Raw genomic sequence first — 17,176 nt, 5'->3', positions numbered from 1 at the left:
TGTCCATTAAAGAGGAAGAAAGGGAGAGGAAGAGGGAGAGAGGAGGAGGCAATGAGAAAGTGACAAAGTTTTTCCTATTATTGTTTTTCAAACAAGAAACAACAAACATTTGTATGACCATTCTCTCCTTTTTCAGGTGTTGGTTGGATGACAGCATTCCTCCATAAGGATCTATCTCTGCATTGTGTCAGTTTAGTGCAAACCCAAACATTCCATTCCTTATTGACATTTTCAATCCATGTCTGATTAGCAAAACATCAATAGGGCAAGGCAGACCAATACGGAATGCATGAGAAAAGTGACAATTAATACATTGCATTTGTACGCTCATTTGCTTGTTTTGCACCAAGATAATCGACTATCCACGACAGATATTATGAAACCGACTCTTCTATTTACGTTGGGTCTTCTCAAACTTTGCACAAATTCCATTTGTTCAGCTAATTCGTGTTTTTTCAAGGTTGTCTGATTAATACATACTAAGAAGTCATTGGGTGGCAGCAGAGTCCCACCTTCTCATGTGGCTGCAAAGAAAAAAAAAGGAAGGAATGCAGGTGTTCAACACTTCTTTTGTATGATTATTTGCTTACCTGTTTTGCAAGATTATTTGCAGTACAGTTTCCAGATAAAACACTGCTGCTTCCTCATCGTAACCCTCATATTCTGGAGAGACTGAGATTAATGCCTGAAAATGTGGAGAAGAGAAAACGACATATCTCAAACAGGGAAAGCGAAGTGAAAACAAAAAACCTCTTGTTTCAACAGCAAATGTAGATGTCATTGTATAAAGATGTTTTTGTGTGTCCGTTGACGAAGTCGCTGGAGGCATTATGTTTTCGGGTTGTCCGTCCGTACGTCCATCCGTGCTAATTTTCTCAGTTTTCTCTGCAACCACTTATCCGATTGACAGCAAATTTTCACCACAAGTGTGACTGCTCATGTAGAATACTTCAATGATGATTATGACGTTATAGGTCATGTGGTGTGGCAGCCATGTTGGAAAAAAGGGAGAACTTTTAACCTCCGCATCTCTGAAACCGCTCCATGGAAAAAAAATTGCAACTTGGCACATTTGAAGTACTCCCCATGGGAAACAAGTGTGATTTTTACATCCACCACCGAAGGTGAAGGAGGTTATGTTTTCACCCTTGTCTGTCTGTTTCTTTGTATGCAAGATATCTCAAAAAGTTACGGACGAATCCGGATGAAACTTTGTGTGCAGGTTGGGTGTGTGACAACGACAAATTGATTAGGTTTCGGAGAAGATCCGGATCCGGATACAAGAATTTTTAAAGTGATTCTTCACCATTGAGAGATCGGGCCAAAAAACGATAGATAGCACAATATGTCAAAAAGTTGTGGATGGATTCGGATGAAACATGGTGGACACGTTGGGCATGTGACAAGGAAGAATTGATTCCATTTTGGTGAAGATCCAAGTTTGAAATTGAAAAAAATGATTCTTCACCAGAGATGGGGCTAAACTGATATATATATATATATATATATATATATATATATATATATATATATATATATATATATATATATATATATATATATATATATATATATATATATATATATATATATGTCAGACATCTCAAAAAGTTGTGGAGGGATTTTGATGAAACTTAGTGGACAAGTTGGGTGTGTGACAAGGACGAATTGGTTCGATTTTGGTGAAGATCCGAACCCGGATTTGGAAACGAGAATTATTTAATAATCAGTAATTCTTCACCATTGAAAGATTGGGCCAAAAACGATACATAGCATGATATTTCAAAAATGTCTTGGGCCCGATATGTTCTCGTGGATCAGGCATTGTGGGGCAGATGTATGTGCTCTACCGAGTGCATGCTTTATCCGATCAGCATGAAATTTTTTGAGGTTCATCTCGGACTAAATATTAATTGGCAAAAATATTGATTATGTCATCAGTCACGTGGTTCAGCAGCCATATTGTTAACATGCAACCTTCAAAAATATTCGAAATGGCTGAACAGATCAAGGCAAAATCAAGTTAAAGTGAGGCAATCAGGAATCTTTTGCAGCGACAATGCTGCTCTGTTCAATCTTTTGGTGTGGCACGGCAATACAATCTTGATGAAATCGCTATTTCTGATGTTGCTGTATATGAGCATACCTGCGTTCTTATGGATCAATAGTGTGGTGAGTGCAACACCTTGATGTGGAAAGATGAGTCTGTTGGTGGACCATCAGGGAACTACAATTCAGTATGTGTTGTATATCTGCTAAGATTTGCATTCGGAATACATTACCGATCCACCAGTTCAACTTCGTCATCTTCTGCGTGGCGATGACTCGATGGTGAAGTACTTTAGATCAAAGATCAGGAAATTCAACACAGGGTTCTTGATGACCCACATGAAAACAACGAATGCGACCATTGTTTGAGGGAGCGCCAACTTTCATATCCACGGTGTGGTTTATTCTTGATGGGTGCTCTGAGGAATACTGGTGAACAAGAACCCGCTTGTCTATGTGTGTGTGTATATGTAAGGCTATAAATATGTGTATATGTATATGTATATGTGTATATGTATATGTATATGTGTGTATATATATATATATATATATATATCTATATATATATATATATATACATACATATATATATATATATATACACATACATACATAAATATAAGCCAGTAGGCGACATGGGTCATGTCAGGTATGGGAGCATGTGCCAGAACAGCGCGTCGCTGCGTCCACTTTCCGCCGGTACTCCAGGGGCCTCCGTGTGGCCTTCCCCCAGGCAGATGCCAGGCCCATCCCCATCTCCTTGAGATGCTGGTCAACCTGCTGCAACCACGAGGCACGTGGTCGGCCCATTGGCCTCCTCCACTCACGAGACTCCCTTGCTGAGAGAATCTGGTGAGCAGGATCAGCGTCAGGAAAACGAGCCACATGTCCATACAGCCACAACTGACGCTCACGGACCATGCAGGTTACAAATCTCATCCGAGTCTCTCTCAGCAACCGCTCGTTGGACACAAAATCTGACCAGTGATAGCCAAGGATTCTCCGAAGAGACCTGGTACCAAAGGAATTAAGTCTGTCTCAGATCCTTGGTCAAAGTCCAAGTCTCGCATCCATAGAGCAAGACTGGAAGCACCAACGACCTGAAGACTCGGACTTTCGTCCTCCCGCACAGGTACCGGCAGCAGCAAACCCCATGATCCAGTGAATCCATGACTCCCCAGGCCCGACCCAGACGTCTATTGACCTCTGACTCGCAGCCAGCAGAGACATGAATATCACTGCCAAGGTAAGTGAATCTCTCCACGACCTCAACATCCTCACCACAAACAGACACAGACAGGACAGCAGCATCCAAGATGTCATTGAAAGCCTGGATCTTAGTTTTGACACGGGAATACCGTAATCTCAGCGGCTCCGAATCCTCATTCAGCACCTCGAGGGCCCCCAAAAGGATATCTAAAGTCTCCGCAAAGATGACTGCACCATCTGCGAAATCAAGGGCCGAGATCTTGACATTCCCAAACGATGCACCGCAGCTTGATTTTCGGACATCCTCCCTAAAATCCAGTCCATAAAGTGCTGAAAAGTGTGGGGGCCAGTACACACCCCTGACCAACTCCAGTAACAACTGGAAATAAGTAAGAGATGGTACCACCACACTTCACAGCACTCTCAGTACCAGAGTAGAGTTCAGACAACAGATCGATCAGTTTTGGTGGCATCCCACGAAGACCAAGAATCCTCCAGAGGGCGTCCCGATTCACTGAATCGAACGCTTTACAGAGATCAACGTAGGCTGCAAGCAGCCCCAACCGAAACTTTCGTCTGCGTTCGATGAGGACCCGAAGAGCAAGGATACGGTCAATCGTTGACCTCTTTGGTGTGAAGCCTGACTGCTCTGGACGCTGGTGCTCAAGGAGATGGTGGAGAACCCGATCAATAATTATCCGAGCAACGACCTTGCCCGCACTGAGATATGGGTGGTCGCGACATAATTGCATACTAGTCATACAGTTTTTGACAGATTGGGCTGAAAATTTTTGACAAAGAGGTTGATTATAGTGCGCATAAAAGCCTGGAAGCCGATTTTTGATTTTCGAAAAAATTAATTTTTTAGGATTTTTCAAAAAATTCAAAGTCCCGTTGCTAGGCAACGGTGGTGTCCAGAGCAACGGTGCTCAAAAGCATAGAACTAGATCCTGGTATGAACCTACCTGTCAAGTTTCATCAAAATCGGTTGATTCCTCTGGGATCCAGAGCTGTCCATTACATACAGACATACAAACAAACAAATAAATAAATAAACCAATGTCACCCGCAGGGTGACCCGTATCTTGCCAAAAGGTGACCACGTGTGACTTCTTTAAGGCCACACTGAGGTGAACAGAGCTGCTATCCACCAGGAGCGACTCCTTGAGGAATATCTGCCTACGAGAGATTCCGATGAGAATCTTTCTACAGAGTAACCATGAAAAATATGTTTTTGCCTCATAACATCACCAAATGACGTCATAATGTCTCAAGCTTGACATATCTAGAAAGCACTCATCGAGGTGTTCAATTTGAGGTACTACACGATATGGTTCCTAAAACTTGAAAATTTGACCTTGGGGTCAAATATGTTTGACCTCAGGCGCTAACCATGAAGGTCAAGGCCAATCGCCACCAAAAATTAATCAGCTGAGCGCCAGACCATGAATTATATTCCCATGAAGTTTGAAGACGATCCGATCAAAATTACTCAAAAAATAAGCGTTTCGTCGACTCCCCTGATTTGCCACAAAATGACCTTGACCTTTGACCTTGACCTTCAAAATTTTGTGCCCTGAAAGGGACCTCGATCGGCCTCTGATTTGCGAAGTTACAAAAATTTCCAATGATAACTGTGCTCTGCAGAATTTTTTATACGTGATTACAGAAAAACAAACAAACAAACAAAAAAAACATACAAGCTGACTCACATATCTTGCAAAAACTTCATTTTGGTAAGATAACAAACATACAGACAGATGGAAAAAGTGAAAATTAAGGGTACTCTAGTGACCACCCAACAAACATACAGACAGACGGAAAAACTGAGAATAAGGGTAGTCTAGCAGCGACCACCGAATATATTGTTGCGAATTCGCGCCCGTCGGCGTGCGATCGGCCACGTAACTCGAATCGCAGCACGTCGCCCACCGGACGGACAATTCCGTCGTGACCCTCTCGGACTAACGCCGGGAGCTAGTCACGGGTGGGCCTTTCGGCCTCACCACGACCGTGCCAATCGGCCCCCCGCGTGGGATAGGGTTGTTCGCCAAATTCGACCTACCTAAGTACCCACGCGGAGGGTAGACCGGGCGATCGCACCTCGCCGCAGGTCGACTCCGGACACGGGCCACTTAAGCGACCCGTTCCATACTATCGGGATAACCGAGCGGTGTTATCGTCGGCCTCAACGGTTCCGATTAATTATCGGACGTATTAAGCCCACTACCAACCCTTTACGTGAAGCAAGATGGAGATTCAATTCAAGAAAAGACGAAGCGAAACGGGAGAAACAGTTCAACATAATGCACATTTATTCTGCGGCACACGGAGAGCACACATATACAATTACAACAATTATGCACCAAAAGCAGATGCAACAAAAGAAACACAACAATGCAGATCTACTACCGACTACGCGAGCACACGGCAACACTTACACAGTTTTACTTTACAGACGGCGCCAACAACACATTTACTCAAAAGCAAAAGAAAAGGACCACCCTCAAAGACAAGGGGGCAGACGGGGCCTGTGGGCCGCGAGACCGGGTGGATCCTACCCGTGTCTTGTGATGAGTCGCAAATGTGGCGGCGCGGCGGCGTCCCGACTCCGCGCTCCTTCGCGGGTTTCGTTGGCACTGCTTGGAGTGGGGTGGGAACGGGGCCCCCCATTTCGCACTATCTCAGCGCGGGGGGAAAAGGGGGGAATTGTTGATGCTCTGGGGAAAGAGGATAGCTGGCTTGCTTAGGTCCCGCGACGAGCGACTCCACTGTGAGCTCGTCGCCGACCGCCGTCTTCCTTGCCTCGGACCCGAGCTGTCCGGTCCCCTCCCCAATTCTCCTCAGCCGACTGCAGCAAATCACCTCGACCGCGCTCCAGGTTTCCTCTCTCTGCAGCTCCCCGACAGACTCCGAACCCCGACAGACTGCGAGCCCCGACAGACTGCGAGCCCCGACAGACTGCGAGCCCCGACAGACTTCTCCTCTCCAGACCCGACTTGACTCTTCTCAAACTCGCCTTGACTCTTCTCAAAACTGACTGCCTCGAACTCCTCTCCAACTCACTGCCGCTGCCACACTCTGCCGCTGCCACGCTCTGCCCTCCAAAAACTGACTTGACTCGCCCCGCGCTCGGTGCTTTATAGTCCGGCAGGAGAACCCATATGCAAATTTCTGGATCAGAATGAGCTCGGGGGTGGAGCCACGCTCGCCCATTGGACGGAGAAAAAGGGGCGTGAGTCTCCCCTGATCCTCGAATTTGCATATATCGATTCTACTCCGACGCGCCTGGAGGCGGGGCCAAACTGCCCTGCGCTTGCCGATTGGACGGATCAGAAGTGGGCGTGTATCATTCCTGATCCGAATTCTCCTCGGAAAGGCCGCACTTTGCACCTGCGGCTCGGCGCGCGTCCCGCACGAGGCCAGGACAGCCTGACGCTCGGTGCCCACAAGCGGTGCGGGAATGGCCGCAGAAGGACAGGCAAAGGTGGTGGAGGGTTTCAAGTGGTGGTCCATGGCCATGGCGACGTTTGGAATGGCGGTGATGCGATGTTTGCGGGAGCGAGTTGTGAAGGTAAAGGTCGTGGCTGTTGGCGTTGTTGTTGTTGTGAAGCGGCGTTGCGGTTGGTGGTTGTTGTGTGATGGTGGTTGAGACGTGGTTGGTTCAAAATAAAGATAGAACAGAAAAACGGCTATCTCAAAGGGTCGCAGCCCGAAAGAATCACATTTATTCCCTCTAAACAACGGGTTTGGGGCTAACTACACATGTACTTACAGAGATATCTCACCTACGGGACCTGAATGGTGGTTTGCGAATTTCCTCAACCACAACAATATACACACACACATACATATATACACACACACACATATATATATATATATATGTATATATACACCCCTCCCCCCGCAAAGCCTGTATATGTTTCGGAATATCATTTTCTCCTAATTGACTTCCAATCCCTCTTATAGGTAAAATGTATTCTGCAAAGACAATGATTTACCATTTGGCATATACGAACTATTGTTATTCATCTTGATATCTCCATTTTTTGTTTTTTACATTGACTGTGACAAATCTTTTTGGTTCTGTGAAATAAACCATCATTGATAGCTGCTGTCCTTATTTTGATCAATCTGTAAATAACACAACTGCAACTTTATACATTTGCAGTTTGAGCAGCTATATGGAAGGCTGACAGGATGGCCTTGGCCCAAGAGGTAGGCACACTCGCCTCAAAGCTGTCTCGCTTTGGTTTGAATCCTGACACAGCTATAAACTGTCATCCAGGTGTTTCACAGGCAGGGTGATCCATCAAAGTGTGTGCTGTCCCTCGGATGGATGTTAAACTGAGCATCCTGTCTGCCGGCACTAGTTGGTGGACATTAAAGATCCCACGTTATCCTTTGTGAAGAGTAGGCGAGCTATCGCCGGCACCATGAAGACATTCCAACTTCCTGCCCGAACCAACAGAGGGCACTGCATTAGCGGCACAGTCGCACTCTCAGCCAATGAGGCTACCCCTCAACCTTGATGACAAATCTTCTGGATACGAAAGAAGAAGCGTTGTGGATATTCAAACAAGTTCATGCTAATATGTTGCATATAAAACCGTTTGCAGAGGGCAAGTGGAAGGGAGTTAGCATTCACATGCAGGACAATTTACAACATTGTTGGCAAGATATTCAGTTACCATAATTTACTCAAGAAAGAAAACATATATACATGATATCTCTTTTGGATAGTTTTGACTTTCTACCTTCACAACTTCTCTTAATAACAGTATCATGGACATACTCGATATACAATCCCGGATACAATTCGGTTACACCATCAAGTCTTGCTGCAATTTTTCACATCAAGTGCTGTTGCAATCCACATACAATGCATAAAATCAAGAAATCAGAACACTGGTCCATTTTCCAACCTGAAGCTCATAACATGGTTTTCTCCTTTATTAAAATATTTGTACCTCACCCTGTCCTGCTATGATCCCAATTTTTATTTTTCTTGGTGAATACCAAATTTCCAGCAGCAGAAATTGCAAAACAGATTTTAAGTTCTCAACCTGCCTCACCTTTATGAGCTCTTGCAGTGACTCTACCCTCAGAAACCGACTTTCAGCAATCAGTTGCTCAGGCTGACATTCCTAATTGGGGCGATAGATTACAATGACATCTTGTAAGAAAAAAAGAGTGAAAATTTTAAATGACAACCATTTCATCATTTATCATTATCTGAAGAAATGTATGAAATGGAAATGATAAAATTAATTTCATTTAAAAATCATAACTTGCGGTGTTGTAAAACAACATTCAAAATCTAATGCTCATACCATGACGCAATCCAAAGCAGATTGCTTAGCGTCCTGGTCCTCAGCTGAAGGAACTCTCTGGGTGGACTGTTCTGGACCACTTAATGTGAGCCAATTAACAAAACTGAACACGGCAGAATCAGATCTACATCGACGCAGAAAATAAATTAATATCAATGCAATGCAAACAGACAATGAAAATACATCTGGAAAAAACTTGTATTAAAAACAAAACAAAAAACAACCAACTTGACAGGGGCCAAACCTTTGTGAAAAGCTTTCCTCTCGAAGAATGGAGACTCTGCCATTTGGGTCCACAAAATCTTCCACCTGCACATCACATGACAGAACCTCCTAAGCAATGGATGAAGTCCTGCACCCTATATGTTAAAACTGCAAGGTTAAAGTTTCATAAAACAACAAAAAACAAAAACAAAGGACACTTCTTTTATGCCATAAAAGTAAACTTATGAATGCATTATGTCTATAAATGTTGATGTAAATCACAGTGATTGCCTGTACCGTACTAATAAAAGTCTTAGACCTCAGTGGTACACTGGACACATTTCACATGTTACACTGACAGCGATGATCATGGAGTCCCACCCTGTAGCTCGTATTGTGGTCAGCATCAAACTGGTGATCACACCTCTACACTGAGGACAAATTGCTATTAACTAGCAGACTACCCGCCCTACGGACGATCTTGTTCCAAGCATGCAATACGTTCTTCTGACGCATACCTTTATTTGGGCGGTGTATAGGCAACGGATAGCTCTGCATATGCAAAAAATAGATAACCCGGGTTACGCGCATGAAGCAAAAACATACCGACTGCTTATAATTCAAAACACCTCACTGCACTGGAAAACGTGGGGACAGGAATGCCGTCCTGTAAATGGTGGAGACTTGTTATACCCTCCCCCATCTGGAGGCGGCGCGACACGATACACATTTACATTAACAATTTGCATCCCCCCTTCTCCCCCCTCCAAGACCACAGGCAAAGATAAAAACACCCCGGTACATTAATTGGGGTCATGCTGATCCTACGTATCAAGTCTGGACGTAATTGGCCCAGAACTGTAGGAGTCGTGTGACAAACAAACAAACAAACAAACTTACAGAAAGGATATCCGTGAATTACAGTAAGAATAGTGCAATTTATACCACCATTGAAGCATCCCTGCAAAATGTCACACTAGAAAGGAATATTTTGGTTCCTGAACACAAGACTATCAACACTGTGAAAAATAGAGAAGACAGCGCATCCCTCCACCAGGCTGAACAGTTTACATTTTCTATCCCACCGATAGGCCAGATCTGCATCCGGACCTTTAACCAAAATCTAATCGGCATGTGCTTATCACGTACCCAAATCATCCAAGTTTTGTCATAATCTATCCACAAATTTTTGAGTTATCATGCTATCTCGGCCCTCGCTATATGCATATTGTTTTTGGCTACAATGGTGAAGAATCACTTTAAAACTTAAAAAAGAAATTATTGTATCCAGATCCAGATCTTTACCAAAATTGATTAAACTCGTTCTCGTCACACACCCAAAATGTCCACCAAGTTTCGTCCGAATTCGTCCAACACTTTTTGAGATATCGTGTTATATATCGTTTTTGGCCCCATCTCTCAATGGTGAAGAATCACTTAAAAAAATTCAAGTAACCGGATCTAGATCCAGATCTTCACCAAAATCTAATCAATTCATCCCGGTCACACATCCAACCTGTCCACGAAACTTTGTCCAAATCCATTGAGAACCTTTTTGAGATATCCTGCTCACAGACAGCCAGACAAACAAATAGTCAAGGGTGAAAACACAGCCTCTGTCCACATTCGGTGGTGGAGGTAATTAGCACTGTTAAAGATTAAAAAACAGGAAGTACTGTGTACAATTTGCTAGGGGAGGAAAACAATAAATAAATTAAAAAAAAAAAACATTTTCCCACCTCCACCATGGTGTTGGGCAGCAGTTTAGCTCGGAAAAGCTGCAACAAAGAATCCATGATGTTCTTCCAGCCCTCACGCAAGATGTCTCCATGCTCGTGAGCAAGACCAAATACTATTTTTCCTGCAAGCTGTGCCTTGGGATTACTGCCAAAAGCCACAGGTAGATTCTCGATTGCCTTCAAAAAAAAAAAAGACAAAGAAGAAGAATCGCAGGATAAAATTCATGAGGAACCCACAGCTTCATGATGTTTCCTTAACATTTGAGAGATAGGCGTAAATAATCTCCAATCATAAATGCACAGAAAAAAAGACCATTGTTCCAGCATCAGATTGTAAAATTCTTAATTTACCACCAGCATGAGGTGAAATTTCATCAATTGGTACCAAACTCTGTGCAGAGTGTTGGTGCTGCCTAAGCAGTCTCCTTGGCTATTGGGCACAATCCTGGACGGGTCGCCACTCCGACACAGGATACCAGCCAGCAAGCTGGCACTCATTTTGCCGACCTCTGAAGGATGACAGGCAGTCAACCCCACCTGGTATTAATTCAACAGCTGAGGGGGATTTGAACTCAGGATCCTAGGATCCCAAGCCCACCACCATAACCATAAAGCCAACACCAGGCATAGGTTATATTCTCTCTCCTTATATACTAAATCGTGTTTCTCATTATGATCATATATTTCATGCATTATAATCGTACTCATGCTCATTTGTATAAACTAGCTGGATACCCACCTTACGGGAGACCTTGTTCCAAGTACACACCACATTCTTCAGACCAGTGTTGGGCACCGATAACCAAAAAGTTAACTTCGATAACGATAATCCGATAATCCCAATTTTTAAGTCCGATAATTATAATACAAAGTTATCGGAAGTTAACGATAATCCGATAACGATAACTACTTTTTAACAATAATTCAAAAAAACAAGGAAAAAGCTTCAAAACCCATAGAAAAGGCTTATTTATGCTAAACCCAAGGATAAAATAAGCATTATGCGTCTTTTTAGAGTCTACTAGTAAAGTACCCGCCCATGGGCGGGTACAGTTATCTGTTGAATGGCGTTGGTCCCGTCTCGATCGGATTAAATTGAGAAATTGACGTTATCCGGTGACCTTGACACCGTGACCTTTGACCTTGACCTTGATCCCCTTATGTCCATTCCCAAGGATCACAGATGCCAAGTTTCATCTCATTCTATCCAACGGTTTGGCCGTCTATAAAGGACAAACAAACATGAAAAATTGACGTTTTAGTCAATTTATGACGTCATAGCTCGAAAACCGGAAGTCGTAAGTGAATGTTGTCAATGAACTGTGTCATTTAATTTTGATTATCTGTCGAATGGCGTTGGTCCCGTCTCGATCGGATGAAATTGAGAAATTGAAGTTACCCGGTAACCTTGACCCTTTGACCTTGAACTTGACCCCCCCCCCTGCCCATGTCCGTTCTCATGTCCCAAGGATCACTCATGCCAAGTTTCATCTCATTCCATCCAACGGTTCGGCCGCCTATAAAGGACGAACAAACAAACAAACAAACACATACATACAAACATATTCTGTTTTTTTAGTATAGTAGACTAGCAAAGTACCCGAACATGGGCGGGTACCGTTATCTGTCGAATGGCGTTGGTCCCGTCTCGATCGGATTAAATTGAGAAATTGACGTTATCCGGTGACCTTGACCCAGTGACCTTTGACCTTGACCTTGATCCCCTTATGTCCGTTCTCAAGGATCACATATGCCAAGTTTCATCTCATTCTATCCAACTGTTTGGCCGTCTATAAAGGACAAACAAACATGAAAAATTGACGTTTTAGTCAATTTATGATGTCATAACTCGAAAACCGGAATTTGGAAGTGAATGTCGTCAATCAACTGTGTCATTTAATTTTGATTATCTGTCAAATGGCGTTGGTCCCGTCTCGATCGGATGAAATTGAGAAATTGAAGTTACCCGGTGACCTTGACCCCGTGACCTTTGACCTTGACCTTGATCCCCTTATGTCCATTCCCAAGGATCACAGATGCCAAGTTTCATCTCATTCTATCCAATGGTTTGGCCGTCTATAAAGGACAAACAAACATGAAAAATTGACGTTTTAGTCAGTTTATGACGTCATAACTCGAAAACCGGAAGTCGGAAGTGAATGTCGTCAATCAACTGTGTCATTTAATTTTGATTATCTGTCGAATGGCATTGGTCCCGTCTCGATCGGATGAAATTGAGAAATTGAAGTTACCCGGTGACCTTGACCCCTTGACCTTCGACCTTGAACTTGAACTTGACCCCCCATGTCCGTTCTCATGTCCCAAGGATCACTCATGCCAAGTTTCATCTCATTCCATCCAACGGTTCGGCCACCTCGAAAGGACGAACAAACATACATACAAACATATTCTATTTTTTTAGTGTAGTAGATAGCAAAGTACCCACCCATGGGTGGGTACAGTTATCTGTTGAATGGCGTTGGTCCCGTCTCGATCGGATGAAATTGAGAAATTGATGTTATCCGGTGACCTTGACCCCGTGACCTTTGACCTTGACCTTGATCCCCTTATGTCCGTTCCCAAGGATCACATATGCCAAGTTTCATCTCATTCTATCCAACGGTTTGGCCGTCTATAAAGGAAAAACAAACATGAAAAATTGACGTTTTAGTCAATTTATGATGTCATAACTCGAAAACCGGAAGTCGGAAGTGAATGTCGTCAATCAACTGTGTCATTTAATTTTGATTATCTGTCGAATGGCGTTGGTCCCATCTCGATCGGATGAAATTGAGAAATTGAAGTTACCCGGTGACCTTGACCCCTTGACCTTGACCCCCCCCCCCCCCCATGTCCGTTCTCATGTCCCAAGGATCACTCATGCCAAGTTTCATCTCATTCCATCCAACGGTTCGGCTGCTTATAAAGGACGAACAAACACACACACACACACATACATACATACATACAAACATATTCTATTTTTAGTATAGTAGATGACACTATGTGCTGTTAGTAAAAAATAAAAAAATAAAAAAATATATATTTTTTTAATTCTTCAATTTTAATGTATTGCCAACAAACACGAACCGTTTTTTTGTAATTACGTAAAGATTGGTATTCCCACCAGTAAACCGACGGCTCTTCCATGCTCGTAGTACTTATACAGCACCTCGGCATTTTTTGGCGTCGGCTCGCATCGCCATCGAGGAGTGCCGTGCGCATGCGCATAAAACTGTGTGAGCACAGGCTCCGCCCCTTGTGCAAGTTTAATCTCGCAGGAAGTTGACTCGTGTTGTTCTATTTCCTAAATCATGGCGGTGTCGGATCTCATCGTTCTGATGGTGATGTTACCTGATGGTGAAAAAAAGTAAAACGATAAAAATGTTATCGGACAAAAAATTAACGGACATTATCGGACTAAACAAAAATCGAGTTATCGGAAGTTAACTGGTCCGATAACGATAAATGGAAGTTAACTTCCGATAATAGTCTGAAAAAAAAGTTAACCGATAATTATCTGTTATCGGATGATCGCTTTTGTGCCCAACACTGCTTCAGACACATACCTTTATTTGGGCGGTGTACAGGCAACAGACCGCTACTTGCATCGCTTGCAAAAATAAAAATAACCTGGGTTACGAACATGAAGCAAAAACATGCCTCCTGATTATGTGCAAATATAATACATTGTGGTTTCAGAGCTCAGATAATTCCAATTGCACTGGCCCATATAAGCTGACACCAGAGGCATGAAGCCTAAGGCCTGAAGCCTGAGGCCAACACGTACTGTCACCTTCAGAAGGCCCATGATGCCTATTGATTCATACTTTGAAGCCGATGATCCTTTCATATTTATCATATTTGATGCCTATGATCTTTTCAACAATTGCTTAGGTGTTTTTACACTGAAAAGAGAACTTGTAGGGAGGGCATGGCAATTGTGAATATGACACGAAGATGTCTTAGGCTTACCAAAATGGTGGACATATTATTTTTTCAGGTTACAATTGTGGGTGGCGTCAGGTGAGCTGTTTAACCAATGGGTGAATAGTGGACATACTTACATATACAAACACACATACATACAAACACTTGCTCCATTATATCTAGATGGTGTGTAATATGGAAGAGGCAAAGCCTAGAAGCGAACGTAGAATTATTCTTACATTCGCTTCTGACTTTACCTATTACCTCAACATTACCTTCACAACAAGAACTACACTGCCTCGAACAGGATTTCATGTAAAACAAGGACAAATGTGTCCAAGAGCAGCATCCTAAAGGTTTTGTCTGCTAACAAAAAACAAAAAAACAAAAAACAAACAACAACTTCCGATATTTTGTCACGTGCCTTCATTAAGCCAATAGCAAGACCCGTCATAATGTATTTACGTATTTACGAAATAAATAATGTATTTATGAAATTACAATATATTAAATGGAATAATCTTTAAATAGTAATGTGAACTTTTCGAAACTTTAAAGCAAATGTCCGAATATATTTAAAAGTTCATGATAGACGCTCTCAAAAGGCACCCTTAATGCGAGGATGTGTACAAGTGCTTAGTATTTAAGGAGATCCGGATAGTGTATATAAAGGAGCCGAGTCCAAATATAAAGGTTTTGTCTTCAGAAGAAGAAGAAGAAGAAGAAGAAGAAGAAGAAGATGAAGAAGAAGAAGAAGAAGATGAAGAAGAAGAAGATGAAGAAGAAGAAGATGAAGAAGAAGAAGAACAACAACAACAACAACAACAACAACAACAACGCCGAGCTCTCCATGAGCAGCGTTAGCAACACGAGACGCTGCTAAAAATAAATATTATCTCAACATTACCTTCACAATGACAACTACACCACCAAGAACAGGATCTCATCAAAAAAAAAATACGAGATTGAACGCAGAATTCTTCTAACATTCGCTTCTGAAGGCCCAGTCACACCTTGACGTTTTAGCCAGCTTATGCCGATTTTTGGAAAATTTGTCTAAAATGCTGGTACACGTCGAATACGTTATGGGTAAGTTTTGATAACATTGAGAGCACGCTGAAAAACACTGCCATACGTCGTTGTAAGCTGGCTTTAAACGTTGTACTTTTCGGTTGTCCTCAAATTTTCCATGCTTGAAATTTTAAGACTTATGCCAGCGTTTGACTCACACGTTACGCATAACGCTGGCCATTAGTTGTAGGCACGTCACGCGATCGTTGACACACGTCGACACACGTTACTTGTGAGTTACTCATAAGTCGAAACACGTCGAGGTAATGTTTAGTGTACCCGAAACTTATTTTTAACCTATGAGTTACGTGTTGTACTCACGTTACACGATCGGTGACACACATCAACACATGTTACTTGTAAGCTGCTCATAAGTCGAAACACATCGAGGTAATGGTTAGCGTCAGTGTTCCAGACTCCCTGGTTTTTTTTTTGTTTGTTTTTTTTCTTCCTTCCTTCGGTATGATGGTGATTTTGACACTTCGATTTCTAGTGCGGTTATAATATAATATAATTAATAGGCTGCCGCTCAACGATTTAAATCATAACCGCACTGTACACTGAACACCGTCATACCGAAGAAAAAAAACAAAAAACAGGGAGTCTGTAACACTGACGCTAACCATTACCTTGACGTGTTTCGACTTATGAGCACCTTACAAGTAACGTGTGTCGATGTGTGTCACCAATCGCATATCATGCGTACAACTTATTCCCATCGCATGTGGAGCGTATGTCATACGGCAAGTACGTCGAAAAATTTTCAACATGTTCAAAATTACAAGACGTACTCCACTTACTACGACGTATGATAGCGTACTTTAGCGTTCTATTCACGCATACCAAACTTACCCATACCGTATTCGAAGTGCGCCACCGTTTTAGACGCATTTTTCAGAGGTCGGCATACGCTGGCAAGATCGCTAAGGTGTGACTGCGATGTTGACACTTCCATTTCTGCGGCGGTTATGATTTGAATCGTTGTGCGGCAGTCTTTTCATAACCTACGCCACGTCATCGTCGGCGATGCGTGCAGCGCGCTATGCCTAAGTTAGACTATCGTTCGGCATAGGTTGTGAAGGCCGACAACAGGTTCAGCATTCGTTGGTATAAGTTATCTATAACACAACGAAACGTTCTGTGTCCATTACTAATACATTATGCATAAGACCAAGTCGTTATGAATACGTCCGAATCTTTAAAAAAAAAAATCAAAAGTTCAACGTAAGCCAGCGTTTTACATACATTTTAATACGTTGCCATTGCTGGCTAAAACGTCAAGGTGTGACTGGGCCTTGACTTTACCTATAACTTGTTCACAACTGTACACGCAATTTCCGGTTACTTCGGCCTGGATTCGGGATCAGCGATTAAATAATGTAAATCACGATTAAAAAATTTTTTTTGATGATGCGGGAGATATCTTTATTAAAATGAGTGGAGGAAATATACACCATGTCTGATATTATTTGGGTCTTTCATGTCTCCGACGATGCCTTTATCTCCCGGGACGCATCATTCCCCATGACAAAAACTGGAAACAAAAAAAACAGAAGCAAAAAAAAAAAAAAACTGAAGCAAAAGGGTCATAGGCAACCACATGGATTCCAAATTGCCATGGTATTGTGTTGTTGTTGT

At 42.7% G+C, this 17,176-nt stretch overlaps 1 protein-coding gene across 11 annotated transcripts in view; it reads right to left on the bottom strand.

Annotated features, from left to right (window-relative positions):
• Nucleotides 1–17,176, bottom strand: part of GBF1 (golgi brefeldin A resistant guanine nucleotide exchange factor 1) — a 432,716-nt gene that overhangs the window by 37,194 nt on the left and 378,346 nt on the right. For all 11 annotated transcript variants that reach the window (XM_085882025.1, XM_085882027.1, XM_085882026.1 and 8 more), the window contains 5 exons: nucleotides 10,538–10,714; nucleotides 8,839–8,903; nucleotides 8,595–8,718; nucleotides 8,337–8,408; nucleotides 591–685 (listed from right to left, as the gene is read on the bottom strand). In XM_085882025.1, the coding sequence (XP_085738151.1) occupies nucleotides 591–685; nucleotides 8,337–8,408; nucleotides 8,595–8,718; nucleotides 8,839–8,903; nucleotides 10,538–10,714 (533 nt within the window). The remainder of the gene's footprint in view (nucleotides 1–590; nucleotides 686–8,336; nucleotides 8,409–8,594; nucleotides 8,719–8,838; nucleotides 8,904–10,537; nucleotides 10,715–17,176) is intronic.

Source organism: Eptatretus burgeri, chromosome 5 (assembly GCF_056783735.1).
Source record: "Eptatretus burgeri isolate ZD-2024b chromosome 5, Ebu_testis_v1, whole genome shotgun sequence".
Classification (NCBI taxonomy): domain Eukaryota; kingdom Metazoa; phylum Chordata; class Myxini; order Myxiniformes; family Myxinidae; genus Eptatretus; species Eptatretus burgeri.
Note: the sequence above shows the minus strand (reverse complement) of the source record. Positions and strands in the feature narration are given on the sequence as shown.